At 46.8% G+C, this 20,971-nt stretch overlaps 1 protein-coding gene across 23 annotated transcripts in view; it reads left to right on the top strand.

The window, feature by feature from the left end:
- The window catches only part of MAPK8IP3 (mitogen-activated protein kinase 8 interacting protein 3), a 47,668-nt gene that overhangs the window by 2,744 nt on the left and 23,953 nt on the right, over window positions 1–20,971 (top strand). For 6 of the 23 annotated variants that reach the window (XM_036226028.1, XM_036226026.1, XM_036226021.1 and 3 more), the window contains exons 2-6: window positions 10,182–10,302; window positions 13,852–13,922; window positions 14,207–14,298; window positions 18,379–18,402; window positions 20,672–20,816. In XM_036226028.1, coding sequence (XP_036081921.1) covers window positions 10,182–10,302; window positions 13,852–13,922; window positions 14,207–14,298; window positions 18,379–18,402; window positions 20,672–20,816 — 453 coding nt within the window. The remainder of the gene's footprint in view (window positions 1–10,181; window positions 10,303–13,851; window positions 13,923–14,206; window positions 14,299–18,378; window positions 18,403–20,671; window positions 20,817–20,971) is intronic. The other 17 variants (XM_036226036.1, XM_036226033.1, XM_036226030.1 and 14 more) reach the window with 7 other exon arrangements.

The raw sequence follows: 20,971 nt of genomic DNA, 5'->3' as shown, positions 1-20,971 counted from the left end.
AGCAAACAAAATCTGCAGATTTTTTTAAAGACTTGAGCAGAGCAAACAACCCTGTCCTCTACTTCTTGCATGTAATAACCACAGTGAGATATTGCAAGCATGTTCTGGTCCAGCAGTGGCTCTTTGGTCCTAGGATGGCTCATTTGATAAGAGTGATGGTAGCTAGACATTGTGGGATCCAGGGAGAGGGCCCAAGCCCTGGAATCCGCAATTGCAGACTTGAGTGCCAGCCCTGCCCTTACTTTAGGAGCCACATGCCCGGCAGCCAGTCTTTCCCTTTCTGTTCTCAGTGGCCGCCTCTGTAAAGAGAGTGGGTTGCCAGACATGGCAAGTCACTTTCATCTTAAGTGCCAAGTCCCATCATTGGCTGTTGTTTTTTGGAGAATTGCAGCGAGGCAGAGGTAGCGGAGTCAGGGAGGAGCACCTTGATGGATTTGTGGGGCCGCCTTAGTTGGCAAGCACTGTACATCTCAGTCTCTGATTATGCAGGTTTTACCCTTGTACTCGAGATGAGTGAGTCCCGCTCAAGCTTGCCGCACTAATGGGACCTATTGCTGGCTTCTATAATTTCTACAGAGGCCTTAACAATGCTGATAGGTTTTAAAATCCACTAAGTTCTTTCCCATTAGAAGAGAAGGTTGGAAATGGGCAGCTGACTGAGAGCGAATAGAAATAGTGTTTGAGAGACAAGGTGTGAATTTAGTAGCCATCGTTTGCCTTAAAATCTTCTTCGCCCTGAAGAAACTACTAGCAACACCCCCCAACTCATCACAAGCAAGTGGATGTGCTGTTGAAGGACATGTATGTGGCTATTTGCTTATACTGTGGTATTTGGTGCTATGTAAGGAAAACATCCAACTGCAAGAAAGTTTGACCCAAAACTAACCCATTTCATAGAATCGCATTTGGATGGGATTAAGCTGTAATCCTACTCTATAAAGATGATCATTTTGCCTTTTTTTCATAAGCAAATTAATACTTTGAATCAAGTTTTTCTTCATGTTTCTCATATTACAAATAGTAAATTCACCACTGCTTGGCCAAGGTATGTGATTTCTTCTGCAATACTGTAATCTTAAGAAGAGTTTTTAAAAATCATTTGTTTTAAATAAAGTTGTTAAGATTTAGTGGCCCGAGCTACCTTTCCTGGTTGCCTCCAAATGTTGGTTTATGTAGGTATCCCAGAGTCACCAAAAGTACAAAATCTCCCCCCAAAAATGGAAAAAAAAAATAGGTGTAGAAGAGTAAAGAGAGACACTTCCCAGCCAGAGTGATCATGTAGGGGAGATGCCAGCTTTGGTCCGGAGGCCTCTAGCCTGGAGCCTTGCTGCTCGGCCCTGTCTTGTGACGGGAACCCTCTGGGGTCTGTGGTGGCGATTGGACAGCGGGGTCAAGGACTGGTACACATTCTTCCAAAACTAGGATTTCTAAATTTAATATATTGGTTTTTATTTTAAATTTTTAAAAACTTTCTGGTTTTATGCAATTTATAGAAAGGTTGCAAAAATCATACTTCCCACTCACATTTCCAAATGTGAACATTTCCCCACATTATTCATTCTTCGTCCCTCCCTTTTGCTCTGCTAAGACCTCGGGAGTCTCGTACGGTCCTGTTGTCTCTTCTGTTCTGGAACGGTTCCTTGCTTTTCGTGACCTTGACGATAGCAACATCATGGGCCAGTTATTTTGTAGAGTAACCCTCAGTGTGGCTTTCATGTGACCACATACTCAGATTCAGGACTTGGCAGGAAGCCTCCCGAGGTGATATTGAGCGAGTCTTGGAGTCTCTTAAATCATTACTGTGTGCAAGATAGGTGTTGGGGAAGGAACACACAAGTGTGAGCTAGGGTCCCCTTTCTGAAGTTCCCGTTAATTATTAGAGTGAGAGGATGACCTCTTAACGCCTGGAACGGTAGCTACAACAGATAAAACCAGGAGCCATCTCGAGGTGATTTCCCAGGCGTTTCTTTTCCTGTGTTCTGCTAAAAATCGGAGCCCTGGGATCAGCCGTATCACCTCCCATTTCCAGTCACTAAGTCCTGGCCATTCTTCTGGCCTGGTTCTTGTTTTCATATGCCTTCTTTTCTTCATTGGTTCTAGTCGCTACTATCCAACGGGTCTCCCCAGCCACCCTCTTCCCTCTTCCAGCCCTTCTCCAACCAGAGTGAACTTTTATGGAGGCAGATCACACCCCCGCCCCCCTCTCTCCTCCATGTACTCATTCAACAAAACATTCTGAGTTCCAAGCTTGGCTGTGGGCTGTGCAGATTTAGGTCCCTGCTGTCCTGGGGCCGGCACTCAGGTGGGGAGGTGTTGGGATGCTGCCATGTATCCAGGAAGTGTTAAAACGAGGGCATGAGATATAGCGTGAAAGGTAGGGACAGGGACTACTTTGAGTAGACGGGGAAAGGGACTCTTCAAGGAGGGGACCCCTTCTGCTCAAACCCCTCTGGAGCCCGGCCTTGACCCGCTTCCCTCTGTGCCTGTCCCACTTCTATGCACTCCACCTGCACAATATTCCCACTGCCTAGACCGCTGGCCAGTTCCTGTGCATGTCTGGTACAGGGACCGCATGGAGCACATTCAGATGCTGGCTGCTTGAATGCATAAGTGCATGATGAGAATGAGTGGTCCCCGTCACCGCAGTCTGCCCACCCCAGACTTCCCACACTGCCCCAACCTCCTCATTGTGCCTTGCACCCCCACATCTCCACAGCTGCGTCCTGCTTCACTAAGGGGCTGGTGCCCTGATGGTTCTTTTCTCCCTGACCGAACACTCCAAGGAGATGCTCGTCATCTGTGCATGTGTGGATGAGGGGACAAAGCAGCCTTCCTCTGCCTCTGCACACACTACATCAAGCTGTCTATTTAGTTCCTGAAGGTCAGGGCCTCTTTCTGTGGTTTGAGTGTGAAGCAGCCGTCTGTCTGTCCAACACAACTTGCTGTGATGATGGAAATTTCCATTTTGTGCTGTCCATTTCAGTAGCCTATGGCCACACAGGGCCATTGATACTTCAGATGTGGCGCATGCAACTGAGGAAGCGAGTGTCTATTTTTATTTCATTTTAACTAAGTATAAATAGCCACGTGTCTGAGGCTACTGTACTGGTCATCGCGGCTGTAGACAGTCTGGCTCAGTCATTTTCTATAAGGGCAGGCAGTAAACATTTCTGTTACTCAGTTTCAGACTAGAAAGTAAAATGCTTAAAAGATGGGATTTTTTGCTGTCTCAGTGAACACATTCCAGAAAGAGGGGCGATCCTAAGCATTTGGGTTTCGATATAAGAAACCAGACAGATGAAAAATTTTGAGATGAACAAAAATTAAAGCAAAATTAAAAGAATGCCAGCTGTTTAGGAAAAAAACAGAGAAGAGAAGACATTCTTGAAAGGCTAAGAAGAGGTCTGGTGGGAAATCCCAGCACCTAGAAACCTGGTGTTAATGACAAAGGATTAAATCTTTGACCCAGGGATTCCTTTTTTCTTCTCTTCTCTCCTCCTCTCCTCTCTTCTCTTTTCTTTCCCCCACTCTTTCTCCCCTACTTCTTTCTTACTTTCTCGATAACTATTTTATTGAGATCAGTGCACTAAACTGTACATACTCGAAGTGTGCAATTTAGTGAGTTTTGATGACAGTACCCCAGAAGCCATCCCCACAATTACGATAATGATGATCACCAGCCGCAAAGTTTCCTGTGCCCCTCGGTCATCTCTCCCTGCTTCCCCCATCTCATCTGCAGGTAACCACTGATCTGCTTTCTGTCACTTTAAGTTAATCTGCATTTTCTAGAATTTTATATGATTGGAATCATACAGTGTATACTCCTTTTTTTTTTTTTTTTTTGTCTAGCTTTATTCGGTCATAATTTTGAGATTCATCCAGGTTGTTGCAAGTGTCCTTGTATTCATACCTTCAGAGCTGAGCAGTGTCCTGTTGTGTGAGTGTTCATTCATTCTCCCACTGACAGAGTAGCAGCTTCATTACTCCATAACCTCAACTCTGTACACTGCACCCTGTGGCACTCCTGCTGTAGCTTGTCCTGGAGAGGCTAGAATCAGTTGGCAGCCACCAGGCAGGGTTAGCTCATCCCAAGAAAGCATCCCCATCAAGAGGGGGAAAAAGTCTCACCCCAAGGAAATGAAATATTCCCAAAGACTCTTAGAGCCCACGTAGTCTTTAATCAGTTATGTTTTTTGAGCCCCTTTTATGGGCAAGAGATTTGGGATGTGCCAAGTTAAGTGGAACAGCACCTCATTTTTGAGGAATGCACCTCCGTGTGGTAGGGTTTGTGAGACGGGGGTTAGGACATTTAGGTTCTGATTATCAACAGTGACAGATTCAGAGTGATGCTTTTCATTAAAGTTTCGTGGACGCGCCTCCCCAGGTCTCATGTTTTCCATGCTCTCTGCATGCCGGTCCTTCCACTCTACTTCATCGTGGACTCCTATTCCCTGACCTTCCCCACACTGGCCCTCTTCCCACTCCTGTCTTCCTAGGAAACAAATACCCAGATCGGGGCAAAAGCCCCTGGGTGCTTGCTTGTGTGCGTGGCTGTGGGCCTGGCTCCAATTTATGGTGTTCAGTTCTAAACAAGAGCCTTTGTCTGCAGAACGGCAAGGTATGAGCGTCCTTAGCTTGTCTCCTCACAAGGGTGAGGTACAGCTAGGTGGATTAGGAAGTTTAATAAGCCCGTGTAAACTTCGGAGAATACAGTTCACTTGAGAATAAATTCTCCCGGAGAAATTTTTCCCAGAATGGGACATTTAGATTTTAGTTTTATCTTTTTCTTATTTCTCCAAATACCAAATATATCATATTTTTATATATTATATAACATATTGAATACGTAAGGTATATGTTAATATTTAACATAATGTATAAGTAAATATATAATATATAAATTTTTTTACACACTTACACATATCTATTTTTTCTATCTTAACAGTTATTGAAAATCAGTGTGAATTAAACTAGTGCCATTTGTTGGCATTCTTTTTAGACAGATGCTGAACCAGCAGTTCCTTTAACATAAATGTGAAGAACCTTTGCTGTATTTTATGAATCCAGCCTGATTCTTGAATTTCTGCACAGTGGCCTGGTTTCTCAGATATGTCTTAGCACTTGAATACAGAAACGCTCTTCCGTCTGCTGCCTGTGTATCACCAGCGGGCCTTGGGGGCAGCTCGGTAATTCCAGGGCCCCCACACGCGTGTTCTACTCCACTGACCTGCCCACACTGCATTCTAGATCTGAGTGGTAGCACAATTGTGGAAAATGGAAACGGAGCTGTAGAAGAACAGGTGTTTGAGGTCTTAAGAGGTCAGTGCCCCCTGCGAGCCCTTGGTAAACATTTGATCATGTTGGGAGGTCGCTGTCAAGACAGGGAATTAGCCATCAGGAGAAGGGCGTGTCTTCCAGGCACATGAACCTATGCCCAGCCCAAGTATTTACCACTCTGCTTGCCTGAGATACAAGACCAAAAAAGAGCATTTTTCTTATGGAAATTCGCTCTACTCCCTCACCCACCCCCAGGAAGGAATTAAATGATCTATAATGCAAGGGAACAAGATCTAGGATTCCTGTTAGGTTCATTTTTAACTAGGTAGCCTGAGTTGGTTATTTCCTATGTGGGACCTTGGTCTAAAGGATATCTAAGAAGGAAGAATTAAATTTAATATGTTAATTTACTTTGCTATTAAAATAGCCTTGGTTATGAAAGTTAACCAAAACTCAAAATGATTACATCCTGGAAGACTGTTTACCTAGTAATATCTCTCTTGCATTCTGGGAATTGGGAATGCTGATTTCTGTTGTCTAAATTTTATATTTGACATGAAAAGTCCATTTACTTCTTAATGTTATTTTAATGTATAAAATGGGAAAAACAGTCTCATTCTATGGAATATTGAGAAAAGCTTCCTCTGAGTCCTAGATTTTAGAAAAGCCCACACTCAGGTTATTTCAGTATGTATCTTGAAATTCACCAAAAAACAAATTTTGAAAACCAAAGTCGGATTTAGTTTTAAAACAGAGCATTTTCTTAGTGAGAGGGAGAAGTATATCTTAAAAACGAATCTAAAAAGGGATTTGTGTGGCATATTGGCCTTTAGAAGTGAGAATTAGGTAGTTCATATCTAGATGTTAAGGAGAAGCCATGCTGGTGCATTTTGAATTGCCCAGTTGCCTTCATTGTTTTTTTGGGGTGCTTGAAGGTTTGTTATAAGTGTCACCGTAAACATCGTGGGTTGTCATGTGCTACGTGACATTTCGATTAGACTTGATTAGACAAGTGATAATTCCAAATAAACTTCGATCTGTAGTATGTGTAGTTAGCACATGGAGGAAGCTTTCACTTTGTTCTAGTCATGCCTTCTGGAGGACTCAGGTACTACTCTGTGCAAAAAGTATCTCAGACATGAGACTTTTTTTACAATCCAGTAAGTACCATGTAAACTCAACCCAAATACTGAGAGAGAAATTTCTATTCTCAATTCCATTCCTATTTTGTCATAATCAGATTCTACTAGAAAATTTTTTAGTTTCCTTTCAGAAGATCCTTTTGTAGACTTAACTTAGTCTCCACTCTACCCTGTCCCCCACCACTGAAAATTCTTGATTCTTTTAAATCAAAAGTAAATGATCTGTAAGTAAAAATATTTTACTTCATCCCAAGTCTAGCCCTGAGCATTTCCTCATAAAAATCAAAGATGAAGTATTTGTTTAGTCTTAATCATTTGATAAAAATAGATAGATAGATAGATAGATAGATAGATAGATAGATAGATAGATAGATAATTTGTTTAGTCTTGACCAGGCACTATTCCTTCACATTAGTTATTCCTTATAATATTTGATGACGATTGCATTGCATATCTCATTTCAGTTAAATGGCTAAGTTGCATTTTCATTAAAATTACCTTAATGACATTGGAATAATTTTCAAGAGGGGAAGAAACAGGAGGAGTTCTTTTAAGCTATAGAGAGCCATATTGTGTTTTTAACATTTTCATAAACTCAGAGCCCCTGAGGGTACCTCCTTATCAGCTTTGTCTGGTGAGATGCTGACCTCTGAGAGACAGAGAGGAGCTGCACGCCGGATGGTACTTCAGGGAGCTGGGTAGAAAGCGGGAGTCTGCTGATGGTCGCTTATGGGTTTCTTGGGTCCTTTCGTTCCTCTGGGGACTCGTTCTCCATGAGTGCTCACACCCCTTATCCGCCAGCAGTACTTAGAGGATGAAAGGCCGTCAGTTACTAAGGGCTATTTCTTGCCCCATGGGACCGTCCCTTTGGCACCAGGATTCCACATGACTGGGAACCACAAATGTCCTTCCACTCACCATGGGATCTGTCTCCCTATCCCTGCCATGCCTTCTGCCTCTGGCCTTGAGCTATGTAGATGTTTTCTCTCTAGATTAATGTCTCCAAATTTAGTGATGCTGAATGGCCTTATAATACCACAATGTTAGAGGATTTCTGCATGTGATCTAGTTTGGGGCCAACTTCATCAGGAGTTTTATAGGCATATGGGTTGTTTTATGGCATGACAAGGCTTTTTGGCATTGTCGCCTATTTGGATTTTAATGATCACCTATCAGGATAGATTTAAGAAAGTTCGACCTACTTAAGAATCTGGGGACGGGGGTTTTTACATTGTCTTTAGTTTGAAAATCTTTTTAGCTGGCTAGCAAACATCAAATGCAGATAATATGATGAAATGTAGGTGGGAGGAAATTCTAGTGAAATGACACTAGCACCAAAGAACTCTTTTCTTTATGTAAAACTTCAGTGGTATAGCTCGGAGGTAAGACAGTGATCAATATAAGGAAAGGGTGAATTTTCCATCTCCAGCCCAGCTGCCACATCTAACAGCTCTTAACTGGCTCAGGATGAGTTTTCTCCTCATCCCACACCTAGCTCTGAGCATTTGTCATCAAAAGCAGGGACTCCTTCCTGAGAACCAGAGAACTGGTGCTTTCTGACAGGTGAAATGCTTATTCAAAAAATGTATAACTGACAGGATGATTCTCAAGTTACTCTAAAAGGATAAAAAAGTTGGAATAACCAAGAAAAAGGTGAAAAGATGCTGTTAAAAGATGCTGTAACATTACGAGTTTAAAAACCATTGGTACTGGCTCAGAAATAGACTGAAATATATATTATCATTTAGCATATGATAAAGGTGGCACTTTGAAGCAGTAAAGGATAACTTGTTAAGTAAATGGTGTAGAAATAAGTAAACTTCTGTACTATGTACACACAAACCACATGCTGGGAAAGTACTTGAAGCATATAAGACAGACGAATTCATGAATATATGGAATAAAGGCCCTTACAAATAGTTAAGAAAAATATGAACATATGGTAAGAAATTGGACAAAGGACTTAATGAGCTGTTCATGAAAGAAGCAGTTTACAGCAGGTCCTCAAATGATGTTGTTTATTCTAAGTCATTTCATTATAATGATGAGATAGTGTTTCTTATTCTTGTTTATATCAATTAGCTTATGGTAAAATTAGTTTCATAATGTCATTTCACTTAAAGTCTCAGGACCTATTGACGATGTTAAGTGAGGACTTATTGTATATGACCAAGACATTTATGAAAAAATGTTCAGTATCACTAATAATCAAGGAACCGAAAATTAAGACAATTACGCTAGGCTGTTTTCCCACATACCTATTAAAAATGGACGTGGTAGAATGTATTTGTTGATGTAAAAAGGTGATCCAATATAAATGAATGAATAATCAGGTCACAAAATACAGTGAGCAAAATGATCCCACATCTGTTCTATATACTCATACACTCACATATTCTCCCCCCCATACACATACACACACGCGTGTGCACACGCACCCACCCACACACAGACACCTGGAAGAATGTCACTCAATTTCACCATCCAGTGGTTCTTTAAAAATATTCTTCTTTTACTTAACACTGTCATCTGATTTTTCCACAAAAACATATGTTGTTTATGTCGTTCTTTTAATTTTTTTAAGTACTAGGAATTGGAAATCCCCAATTAAAAAATTATCCTTCCTACTCAGTTAATAGCATTTGTTCATTCATATGCTGGTTATATCCACAGTCATTCGAAACCACTTATTTTTACTTTTTGTACAGCTGCACCATTTGTGTGCATTTTCCTGGCAGTGAAACGTTTCTTTTTTCTTCATTTTACTTAAGTTGCATGTGATGTCATTAGTATAGACTTTCTGTCTGAAGCCCCGTCTTCCCTGCCCACCCCTGTGGGGTTTCTGCCCTCCAGTCACTGCATAGAGTGAGTCATCCTCCAGGCAGGAGCCCCTGTGGTTTTCAGCACGAAGACCTTTGAGTAGATGCTGTAGGAAGAAGCATCTCTAGGGCCCCGTGTCAGGGTTAGGGGACAGGATGCATTATTATGGGAAACACAGCCGGTGGCCATCACAAGTTAATGGACTCTTCCAGATATCCAAAACCTGAAATCAATCATCAGTTTCATATTCCCGTCTTCTGAGAAACTCTTTATGTCTTTAGAACCCAGCTGATATGCTTACTATAAATGGAGTTTCTCAGTATAAGTCCCATTTTCTACTCAGTAATATTGAGGTGTTTACAGCTCCCCCTCCAGCCCGTTATGGGGGGCATCTTTGCTGCAGCCAGAGCCCATCCCTCCCCCCACCAGGGCCTGACTTTGCAAGCCAGTTTCAGTGTCCAGGGAGGTCTCTTCCTAAGACTTTTCAAGAGTGTCTTTTATTTTGTAAAGAGCTTTCTTTTCACTTTTTTTTGATAATAATTTTGCCCAGAAACTTAGCACAAGGACCAACTACGTAATTGGTGGAGCCCAGTATGAAAATGGAAATTCAAGGCTCCTTAAGAATTTCAAAATGAAACCAAGCATGGGGCCTTCTAAATTTAGGGCCCCATGTTACCTTCCAGATAGCTGGTTACAAGATTAAGGAGTTATTCACTCCTGCCTCTGCTGTCACATGTGGTCTGTGGCAAGGTTTGCCTGAAGAGGGTGGCAGGCAATGTGATGTGAATGGAAGTAAGCTCTGGAACAGGGAGACCTGCATTCTGGCTCCGAGCCTGGTCTTTCACCTTGGTCCTTGAAACCTGTGGCCCTTCTGTGAGGGGCTGCTGTCATCTGACCATCCCACATTCATGATGCCTGCTCTTTCTCTCCCGTCATGTGTAGAAATTCATCGAATTTGAAGATGCCTTGGAACAAGAGAAGAAAGAGCTACAAATCCAGGTGGAACACTATGAGTTTCAGACCCGCCAGCTGGAATTGAAGGCCAAAAACTATGCAGATCAAAGTAAGTAGCCAGCCCCAGCAATGGAATTGCAATGAATGTGTTTGTTGTTCTCAGGCCTGTCCCAGCTGGGCAGTATGTTGAGAGCCTTTGATAAAAAGAGAATGAGAAAACCCAATGATAGCCTTATTTTATTTTCACTGTGATTCCCTTAACCATTATGTTGCCAGAAAGGTTCTTGTCTTATTCCACAAGAAAGAATTCAAGCATAAGACGAATGGCTGGAGGGTGTGGGCGGTCCAGTGACCAAACTCTTGTTTTATTTCACAAGAAAGAACAGCAAGCAGGAAAACGCAAGATTTATTAAAGCAAAAGTCCACACTCGAGGTGAGGCGTGCGGGCTTACTCCAGAGAGAGTGAGCAGGAGCATCATGCCAAGATGCTGGTTATGAACTATTGTTTTTCCCTGGAGGTGGAGCCCTGGAAAATTTGGTGCTGCTGTAACCTTGTTGTCTCTTCCCAATAGGCGGAGAACTCAAGTTCCTGCTTCTTCTTGTTTCTGGACTGTCATGATATCAGGTGCATGTTGGGAGCTATAGTATTTGCAATATAGATGAGATTATAATGATATTATAATTAGCCAAAGGTCATACCTTAGCCAAAGATGGCGCCTAAGCTGGAAAAGACTGGTTCTGGCATATTCCCCCTGCTGGGCTAAACCGGAGATGTATGAAAAAAGGGAAGATTTCTGGAGCCATATCCTGGAGGGGGAGGGAGTGTTCCTGTACCACCTGTCCTGCCTCAGTTACATTGCTGCGTATTTCTGTAACAACCTCAAATCCTTTGTAGAAATAATTAAGGCCTCTTTCATGACAGCACATTTGCAGGTACTGCACTCTGACCCCAAATTCACAAATCTGTGATCCTGTATGGTTCTATAGGATAAAGCTCCTGGCTGCCTGCCATATGGGGCTCTTGTCTTCACACCACTGTGGAGAGATCCCTCTTTTGTGACCTGAAAGTAGGGCTCAATGACACAGCCCCCCATAGTGACAGTTCCTAGGAGGGGTCCATAGCTGACCAAGGTTCCTGTAGGGACACTCTGCTCCTGTAGGGATAGGTGATGAAAGGGGTGTTTTTAATTATTTTTTTTTATTTTTATGTTAAGACCTGTTCTTGTTGTTTTTAGAAGTCTTTGTTTATACTGTCAAAGTTAAAATTTTCAGTGTTGTTTCAATTTTCTATAGTTAGAGGTTTTGATGATTGAGACTCAGTTTGCTGCTTTACCTAGTTCCCTTGGATGGCAGGAGCTTTTATTTCTCTGAAAAGTTCAGATTAAATTGGGAAGAAAAATGGTTAGATGTGTTTCGGGAGAGCTCGGAACTCCAGCGACCAGGTTCTTGTCTTACACTGCGAGAAAGAATTTAAGGGCAAGACCGACAGCAAGTGGGAAAGCACAGGTTTTATTAATGTGAAAGTACCTACCCATGAAAGGAGATGGGCAAACGAGAGAGACAGAGAGACAGAGAGGCAGAGAGACAGAGAGGCAGAGTTCTCAGAGGATGTCTCGATTCTGGGCTTTTGTTGTTTCGTAGGGGCAGAGCCCGGAAACTGGTACTGATGCAGCCTCATTGTCTGCTCCCAGAAGGCAGGGAGCTCGGTTCCCCACTCTTTCTTCCTTATGTGGTTTCTAGGCCTGTCATGGCATCAGGTGCATGATGGGAGCAGTAGTATTTGCAATATGGGTGAGATTATAATGATATTATAATTAGCCAAAGGTCATGCCTTAGCCAAAGATAGCGTCTAAGCTAGAAAAGACCATTTTGAGCTTATCTATCCTTGCCAGGACTAAAACAGGGGGAGGTCTGAAGAAAAGAAAAATTTCTGAGAGCTATATCCTGGAGGGGGAAGAGGCGTCTCTGCATCATCTATTCTGCCTCAAATGCGTTGCATCTGTCCCTAACCCAAACCAGGACTTGAAGGCCATTTTGCTAAGGCTAGTATCCCGTGGTGTGCTGGCGAACTGTGGACAACCAGCAGGCTGTCGACTGCGTACACGTGCCAGCACACTCGTTTTAGCAAACTGGAAGCAACCAAAAGGCCCAGTTTAGGCATGTGTAGATAAACCCTTTCTATAATTACAGAGTCCTTAATATTCCTTTTGCTTAGAATACTTTCCATATGTGAAACCTTTCCGGCTCTTCTTAGAAGGAAAGTATATAAGCTCTAAATTACAGGCTGAAGTTGTTCATTTGGTTAGTACCAGGAATGAGGGCCAGAGCAGAGAGGAGGACAGACCTCCTGGTTCCTTTGACCATGCAGTGGCCTGCACACCTGCCCCAGCAGGGAGGCCAGCAGACATGCTAGGGCTCTTATGTCACAGTCGTCTCCAGAGACTCGGGCACAAATAGGCAGCCCCTCCCAAGGCTAGACTAGAGGCCAGTGGTCAGATGCACCTGGGGTGGAGTCTTCCCCTGGCAGCCAGTTCTATGTTTGCTGGAGTGTACAGGCACTTTAAGCTCTTCCAGGGAAGACTATGCAGTTACTCTGCTTTGTAACAAATACCCCTGTTACTCCTCAAAGTTTGGCCCCCTGACCAGCAGCATTAGCATCACCTGGAGTATTAGAAATGCAGACTCTGAGGCCCTACCTGATAGGCGGGGAATGACCTTGACAGTATAGAGAAAGCGGTCATGGAACGGGAGAGCATGTGGACCGAATGAGATGTTGAATAGTGTTGTTGTAAAATCAGTTTACAACAGGCACCAGGAAGCGAGGCAGGAGAGAGGTGCATACACTGAGGACAGGGAGGCTGGTGGAAGGACGGCCACTTGAGTCCTGGGCCCGCGACTCTCATGTGTCGTGTCCCTAGCTCTGTGAATCGGCCATCCCCATTTGGTGGGGCTACAAGGACAGAGTCGAAGTTTGAGCAAAGGGCCATAGACAGAAGGTGTTTGAGTCTAGTGGCACACTTGCTTCATTGGTGGGACACAGGGGTGCCACTGTGTGGCTCCACTATAGCTCCCCAGTGAGCTCGTGGAACAATCATGTGGCAGAGCACATTTGGATCAGGGGACCATCACGCATGTCATAGGGGCAGCCAGTTTAGGGGTGTCAACAGCAGCCAACCTAGTGGTGGCATAATCACGACTTGATCTTTCCAGCCGTTGGTACATGGAAGGGACACTTACGTGTCCAAAATGTGTCTCAGGTGTTCTTTCGCTCTTTAACACATCTTAGAGGTTACTCACTTACGAGTTCTCTTTCCATGAGCTACTTCCTCACTTCTAATCTACACTTGACACGTCCTGTGAGTTTTGCCTGCGTCTCAGAAGCTGCTCGCTGGCTTAAGCTTAGATAGTAACACTGAATTTTACCATCCTGTATCTCTTTGTAGCAGAATTGGATAGCTTCAAATATACAGCATACACACAGAACATTACCCCAGATCGAATGCATTCCCAGGGGATTATCTCCTGCTGATAATGATCTCCGAGCTTGAGGTGTAGCAGCAGTGTGCACCAGCATCGGCTTGTCCTGGAACCCTCCATGTCAGTACCGAGTTGTGAGAAGCTGGTTGTACAGTTGACAAACGGCGGTTGTGTTTTTCAGTTTCCCGGTTGGAAGAGCGGGAGTCAGAGATGAAGAAGGAGTACAACGCTCTGCACCAGCGACACACAGAGGTGGGTTCCTGGCCCCTGACACACAGGCCACACTCAGAGCAAAACCACAAGAAAGCAGCTGCAGCCGGACATGTGTGGATGTCGCTGACCTTGAGTTGCTTCTTCGGCCTTTTTTCCCTGGTGTTCCACTGTCAAATCTGAAAGCCGTCAGCCTCATGCTAGTCAGACTCCATTCCGTTGAGCTCTGTCATTATTTCTACCGGAGCACATTGCAGTTTAGAGCGGGGAGGCAGAGAGGCCTCGTCCAGCAGGCATTACTCATACAGAGTTGTCCTTCTCTACAGATGATACAGACCTACGTGGAGCACATCGAGAGGTCCAAGATGCAACAAGTTGGGGGGAACAGCCAGACCGAGAGCAGCCTGCCCGGGCGGAGGTAGGCGGGGGCCAAAGTCTGCAGAGCTACATCCTGACTCAAGAAGAGGTGTCTGGTCAGAGTGTGTGGCTTGAGCAAAGATGTGTGCTGAGATTGCCCCAGGTGCCGAAGTAGGGTTGAGGGGACATGAGTGGACCTCTGCTGGCCCCTGTGCAATTACAAAGTCCCAAGGGAAATTGTGTACAACCAGTCCTAATACTCACAGGTTCCATGTTTGTGAATTCACTCATGGAGCTTAGGTAGAGTGATGAAATATTTGAGTCACCCAACATGCACAATACCCTCTAAGGTCGAACAAGGCATTGCTGCCTATTTGTCTCAGCCTCATGTAGAGATGCCCACAGGATGGAGACAGGAGGGCAGTGTTGTTCAAAGTGTTCAAACTGGGGCCATTCAGTTGAACTTGAAGCCCAGCTCTGGCCCCTGTTCATGGGGTAGCCCCGGGTCACTAAACTCATCCGCACCTCATTTTCTCTTTTGTAAAATAAAGCAAATGGACTATACTAGGATGAGTTAGGAATTACAATTCTAATTTATATGAGATGTGTATCTTTTTATGTAAGTATTTCCCTGGGAGCAACAGTTTAGTGTTTACAAATTTGGTGTTCACAGTGACTTTATAAAACAGAACCACCACAAATTATGAAAACCAACTCACTGTTTGTGGGTGGAGAAGAGACCCAGGACACCTTGGTGACCACCAGACAGAAATATTCCAGCTGTGGGCAGGCGATGTCATTAGTTTCAGAGGCCCTGGCTTGTCTGAGCTCAGGAGTTCAATGCTGGTTTATTCAGGGAGAGGAGAAAAGCCTGCAGAAGCCAGGCCCCTTCATCTTCTGTACCCTTCAGTCAGATAAAACTGGACCACGATCCCCAAGGGAGCAGATTGTCACAGATCTCCAGGGTGTTGCCAGCTTAAGAGAGTTGGGCCATGAGAGACCAGAGTCGCTAACCTGGGCCAGGGAGTTGATACCGGTGTCCTAAGTCTCCACCAAGCAGGACAGGCCTGAAGTGGGAATCCCAGGCCTCACAGGTCACGCTGGGCCATTGGCCCATTTCTAGCTATGGCCCCTTGTTTCTGCAAGCAAACTCCCATAGTCCCTAGTCAGGTCACATACAGGCCCTGGTTGGCTGCAAAAATTTCCTCTGTCCTGCCTGCTAGGTAGGTTATATCTGCAAACAAGTATGGCCTCAAGCCCTTCCTCTCTGGCATCCTCAGTTACTCTCCGGGTTACTGTGGGCAAAGCTGTTGTGTTTTCTGATGTGAACATGTAGTATGTATGCTAAGGCCTAGGAAGGGTGGTTGTCAAGGGGATGGCCAGCATGTTTGTAGACAGTCTCACAGCCCTTAGCGGGGAGTAGGGTCTACAACCGCTGTGAGCATTCTTGTCGTAAATGCTCCTTCCCTAGAGAAAGGCGTAGAGGCTGTTCTCTAGCTAACCCCACAGCCCTGTGAGAATTAAGTGACGAGAATGGATCAAAGCCTTTGTTGAACTACAAAACTCTATACGTATTATTTCTGGGTCAGGTATATCTGAAGGTAGGGAATACCGATCTCCAAGCTACCATTTCATGGCTTCAGACATTTTCTCGTGAGCACACTGTGAAATTCTCACTCCTGGCTCTCAGAAGTTGATGAGGAAATTTCTAAGAATTGCACTAGAATGCTAACCTAGAATTGGGGTCTTTGTATTGTTTTGGGGGAAGTTGGGCAGTGTGGTCTGAGTTAGGGCATCTCCGATGGACTCTGGGCGCTTGGCAGGTTCCCGAGCTGTGGCATTCTGGAAACTTCAGGTCATTTCCCCACCAGCTCCCTTCAAGACAGGAGCCCCGGAAGGTCCCACAGGAGAGGGCCTAGAGAGGGGTACAGTTTTCCCAGGAATCAGTGAGGTGTAACCTCTGAACTCAGGACTTGGAGATCATGAGCAGCAAGCATCCTAAATCACAGTGGTCAGCACCCTGAGCCCCAGAGTTGCTACAGAAATAGATGTCCTCAGAACCTCAGGATGATGAGGGCTCAGCCAGAGGTAGAAGTGCCCGCCCATGCTCCATAACTGGAGCCTGAGGGGCCTGGCTGTCACCAGGGGCCAAGTCAGGCCTCTAATTTCTCCTCTGCATGGACGAGGTGCCATGATTGCAGGATGGGGTGTGCTTTCTGTGGAAGTCTGTGTGCATTAGAGTCAGGATACGGTCTGGGAACCTGCTGTCAAGATGTGTCCTGCAGCGTCGTGGCTTAAGCAGAGTCTGGACCAACCGCAACACCAGCCCCTCCAGTCTCCCTGCTGCTCAGAGTTAGGATCACATGGCAGGCAGGCCTGTGGGAAGTTAGTGTCCCCTCTCCCCAAAGAAGCCCCCAGCTCTGTGGCAGGCACCACCCTTCTGGTCAGGACTCCTGGATTTGCATGGGGTGGCTGACAGGATCCCCTTAAGGCCCCTCAGTGGCTCTGGAAGTCTCCGTGTCAGAGCTTCTTCTTCCCAGGGAATCAGAACAGGCCAGTTGTAAGAAGCCCCTCAACCTGTTTCATCAGGGACCCGTCTGTATATCTCTTCTGTCCATGCCAGCAAGTCCAAATCCTGCTGTCTGGCCATAGCCATTTGGAACTTCTGGATGGGCAGGGCCTTTGGTGCCGTGTAGAGAGCAATGCTGTAGGCGTTAGTGCTCGACAGGGTCTTTCTTCATGCCAAGTCTTGGCTTTGTGGAGCAGCAACATTTGTAAAACACACCCACTGGCTGTCCAAGAGAGGTTGGGGCTCTGGTCCAGATTTCTGTGAGCCTTATCTCCTGACCTGATCCTGTCAGAAGAGGATCCATGAGGCCAGAGTATACACATTTTGTCACCATAGTCTCCAGGCCCTCAGCACTATTAATAGACCTTCCCAAGCCAGAGTTGCCACTGTGTCAGAGAGATGCCTGCCACGGGAAGAAGGTGCCTGGGGCTGGCAGCCGCAATCCACCTGAGGTCTCTTAGCCATGATGAGGCGTGTGTTCCTGCGGGGGGTGGGGGGTGGGCGGTGATGGGAAGCACTTGTTTGGGAAGCACGTCACAGGAAGCAGAGGGGAGGTGCTGCGTCTGGGTGCCCCGTTGTTTTGCCAGCTGGCCGGAGGCGTTTAACTTCATCACTAGTCCATGGCCAGCTGCCCCGTGGTTGCTGCAGCAGTCACAGGGGCTCTTGCCTTTCCCGCAGCTGCCTCCCCGTGGACACTCAGAGAGAGAGAGGCTCAGGGGCCATCATGCGTGTCTGACTCCATCCCCGGGCCTGTTTCTAGGTGAATAGACATGGATAGCAGCCACCACTTCACGTTTCCAGAGGGGACACCAGTGGACATAGAGAAAGCACAAACCTTCTGTCACTGTGCTGGGCACTGGCTTTCGTAGGGCTCATGGGGTCAGACTTTCCTTTGTGACCTGTACTGCTGCATTGGTGGGTTAAGGGGAAGGCCCTGCCTACCTTCCTGGCCCACTCCTCTCTGGGATGTAGCCTCTCCTGCCACAATTCGGGATCCTTTGGGGACACATGTATGTCTGCCTGGGTTCTTCATTTAGACTCTCCGGCTTCCACCTTCATCTTTAGTGCTGGGGACCCTCCGGGTGGCCCTGACCTGAGACAGGTGTTTTCCTTCACTCCTGGCTTGGTTTCCAGAATTGTGTGTCTTTAGAATAGAATTCAGTGTGCACTTGAAACGCCTGGTTTGTGTGCTTGTGCCCATGAACGTGACTGTGGGTGGCTGTGTGCTCTGTCCCTGCATGCCTGAGTACACACGTGCCGAGCCATCTGGAGAAGGCACTCACCCATCACCCCATGCCGAGTGCGTGTGCGACCTTACCTGCTCCACAGGTCTTGTCCAAGCTAAGAGGGTCGTGTGTCTGTGTGTCTGTGTCTCGTGTGTAGACATCTGCACGTTTCGGCATGTCAGTGGAGTGTAGAGTGGGGCACCTGCCTGTGTCATTGCACACTTACTCTCCACGTGAGCACATTTGCAACCGGAGCTTCTTGTCACCTGTCTAATGCTGTCTTCTTGTCTCGCTCTCTGTGCTGTCACTGCTGCGTGCTGGCCCTGTGTCTGTTGCTGTCCTACAGTCCTCGCCAGTCGTGGAGGAAAAGGTAAAGGCCACACAGTGTTTGTGCTGTCATGCTAGGCACTTAGGGGCCTTAGGGGCTGGGAGAGTTAGGGTGCCAGTGGTTCTTAACTACAAGCACAGGCCGTTTCTGAATCAGCACGACACATTCCCTGCAGTGATGTTGCAGATCACAGCCTCTCAACAGAGTGTTTATAGGGCCATGACACTGAGGAGATGGCAGGCTGGCCTGAAGTCCCTGAGACAACCCCAGAGAGTAGGTCAGTGGTGCAGGGATCCCACTCAGCAAATGTCCACCCATCCACAGCCTGGGCGGCGCGTGTAAAGCCCAGGCTGGCATTGCCATGGTGGGCAGGGCGGGTACCCTGTGCTCTGGTGTCAGACAGCCTGGCTTGGTCATTTAGAGCCCTGGGCCCAGAGCCAGCAGTGTGACCATGACCCCACAGGCAGACAGCATGACCCCCTTGGGCTACGCCTCTGACGTGGGTCAGTGTTAGTATCTCCCCAGAGGAAGCTGCAGGAATGTAATGAGAGGACACAATGGCCAAGCTTCAGACAGGGCTCTGGGCCATCAGTCGATGCCCAGCGAGTGCTCACGGGGCTCAGAGAGCAGGCTCATTTGCAGTTCTGTGGAGAGCAGCAAAGAAATGACCAGAGGTGATTCTTGTTGAGGAAGAGTGGTCTGGCTGTCTCCAGCTGTGGTGTGTGTCTGTGTAGAGCTGTGGAAGCAGGTGATAGAAAAGTGTCTCCTGTCCTTTGAGGCAGGACACCCACACCCTTCCCCTGTCATCACCCTGTAGCATCTGGTAATAGCCAGGGTTGCACTTGCCTAGGGCCTAGGGACCCATTGTGTACGTTTCATCCAGGGTCAGACCCGGCCAGGGGAGGGCGACCCATACCAGCATCTCATGCCCTAAGGAGGAAAAGTGGGCACAGGACGGGCCGGGAGCCTCTGAGGGAACAGATGGGAATAGTGTCCTGGCCCAGCCCCCAACTTCCAGGGATATGCTGAGTGCATGGCAGCAGCTGCCTTCCCAGATGCCTTGGGCCTTGTGGGCTGTGTCAGAGCCCGAGTGAGCCGTGGGCCACTGAGGCCTTGATGGATCTGCAGACTCAGAACTTCCTGATTTGCCATCTTTCTTAAGATCTGAATTTCTTCAACTCCTAATTGACATGTCTGAAAAAGCATTTTCTGTCACAAGTAATGGGGGCTGTGTGAGGTACTTCCTGAGAGGCCTAGGCCCTGAATATGCCCCTCTGGCTGACCCTCACAGGCATCGGTAGCCCCGGCCCTTTGGGAGCATGCTGCTCCTCTGGTTATGTCCCTACCGCAAACTTGCTCCTGTGACAGCACAGCGGGGGACTCTGCTTGGCCCAAACAGCTCTGAGCAGTGCAGGCTCTGTGGATGACAGTCTCTGGCATGCAGTGCGTCTTCCCCAGAGCAGGGTGGCAGCTGGCCTGGGCTTCACTGCCTGGTGCTTGACTTAAAGCCTCCAACAGAGAAAGGTCTCTGCGCACACTGGTACTAAGGCCCACGGAGTGTCTTGGTACCTGCGATTTTGAGCTTCACTCTTACAAGTCCAGGCTACCCGACATTCCCAGTCTCCTAGTGTAGCTTTGAAAGAATCCTTCTCTGGCGTTGGTGCTCCATGACAATTTGGAAGAATGCACAGAGCAAGAGAAAGGTGACCAGGGGACTGTGCTGGGGGCGCCACAGAAGGGCAGGGTCCTCTTACTCTGTGCTGGTCTGTTCAAACATTTTTCAGTGAGAAGGTCTCATGAAAAAACAATAAAGGAGCGGGTGCAGGGGCCTTGGGATATGCTGGGGACAAGGAACAGAACGGGGCCAGCAGGGGTTGATTCCTTATGCTTGGCTCTAAGACATAAACCTGGGTCCCATGATGCCGAAGGGCCCCTCACTAGCACTGCTGTGGAGTGTCTTAGCACACATACCTGTCTGTTAAAATCAAAACAACTAAAAATGGCAAATCGCAGCATAGCGGATGGGGAAGTGTTATACAGGATCACAGATCACAGTGCAGCAGATTCCCTCGAATGCGCAAACACCTTCGATTAAGGTTTAGCTCTAGATCAGAGGGGATGGGAAGTCCCTGTGTGTGACAGGCTGCCCTCCCCACAGCTGACTTCTCTGTCCCCAAGCCAGGGGAGGGATGTCATGTAGAACATCTCCATCTGCAGAATAGGCATCTGCATGTGCAGGAAGAGTGTTCAGTTCTCATTTCACGAGCCACTGTCTGACCATCTGCTTCCTGTCCTCTCCCTCACATTTCAGCAGGAAGGAGCGCCCCACCTCTCTGAATGTCTTCCCCCTGACCGACGGCATGGTACGTGCACAGATGGGGGGCAAACTCGTGCCTTCGGGGGACCACTGGCACCTGAGTGACCTCGGCCAGCTGCAGTTCAGCTCCAGCTACCAGGTTTTGTAGCCGTGCCATGGAGTGGGGGTCTTCTTCCTGTTGCCCCATGTCCATTCAGAAAGCCCATTCTTTTCATACAACCCTTTGCAGCTTCCCCTGGGTTACTGGGACCTCCCTCAGGTATGACAGCAATGGAGAAACCCAGCCAGCTCAAG

The sequence above is a fragment of the Rousettus aegyptiacus genome, unplaced genomic scaffold (genome assembly GCF_014176215.1).
Source record: "Rousettus aegyptiacus isolate mRouAeg1 unplaced genomic scaffold, mRouAeg1.p scaffold_m13_p_8, whole genome shotgun sequence".
NCBI lineage: Eukaryota > Metazoa > Chordata > Mammalia > Chiroptera > Pteropodidae > Rousettus > Rousettus aegyptiacus.
Note: the sequence above shows the minus strand (reverse complement) of the source record. Positions and strands in the feature narration are given on the sequence as shown.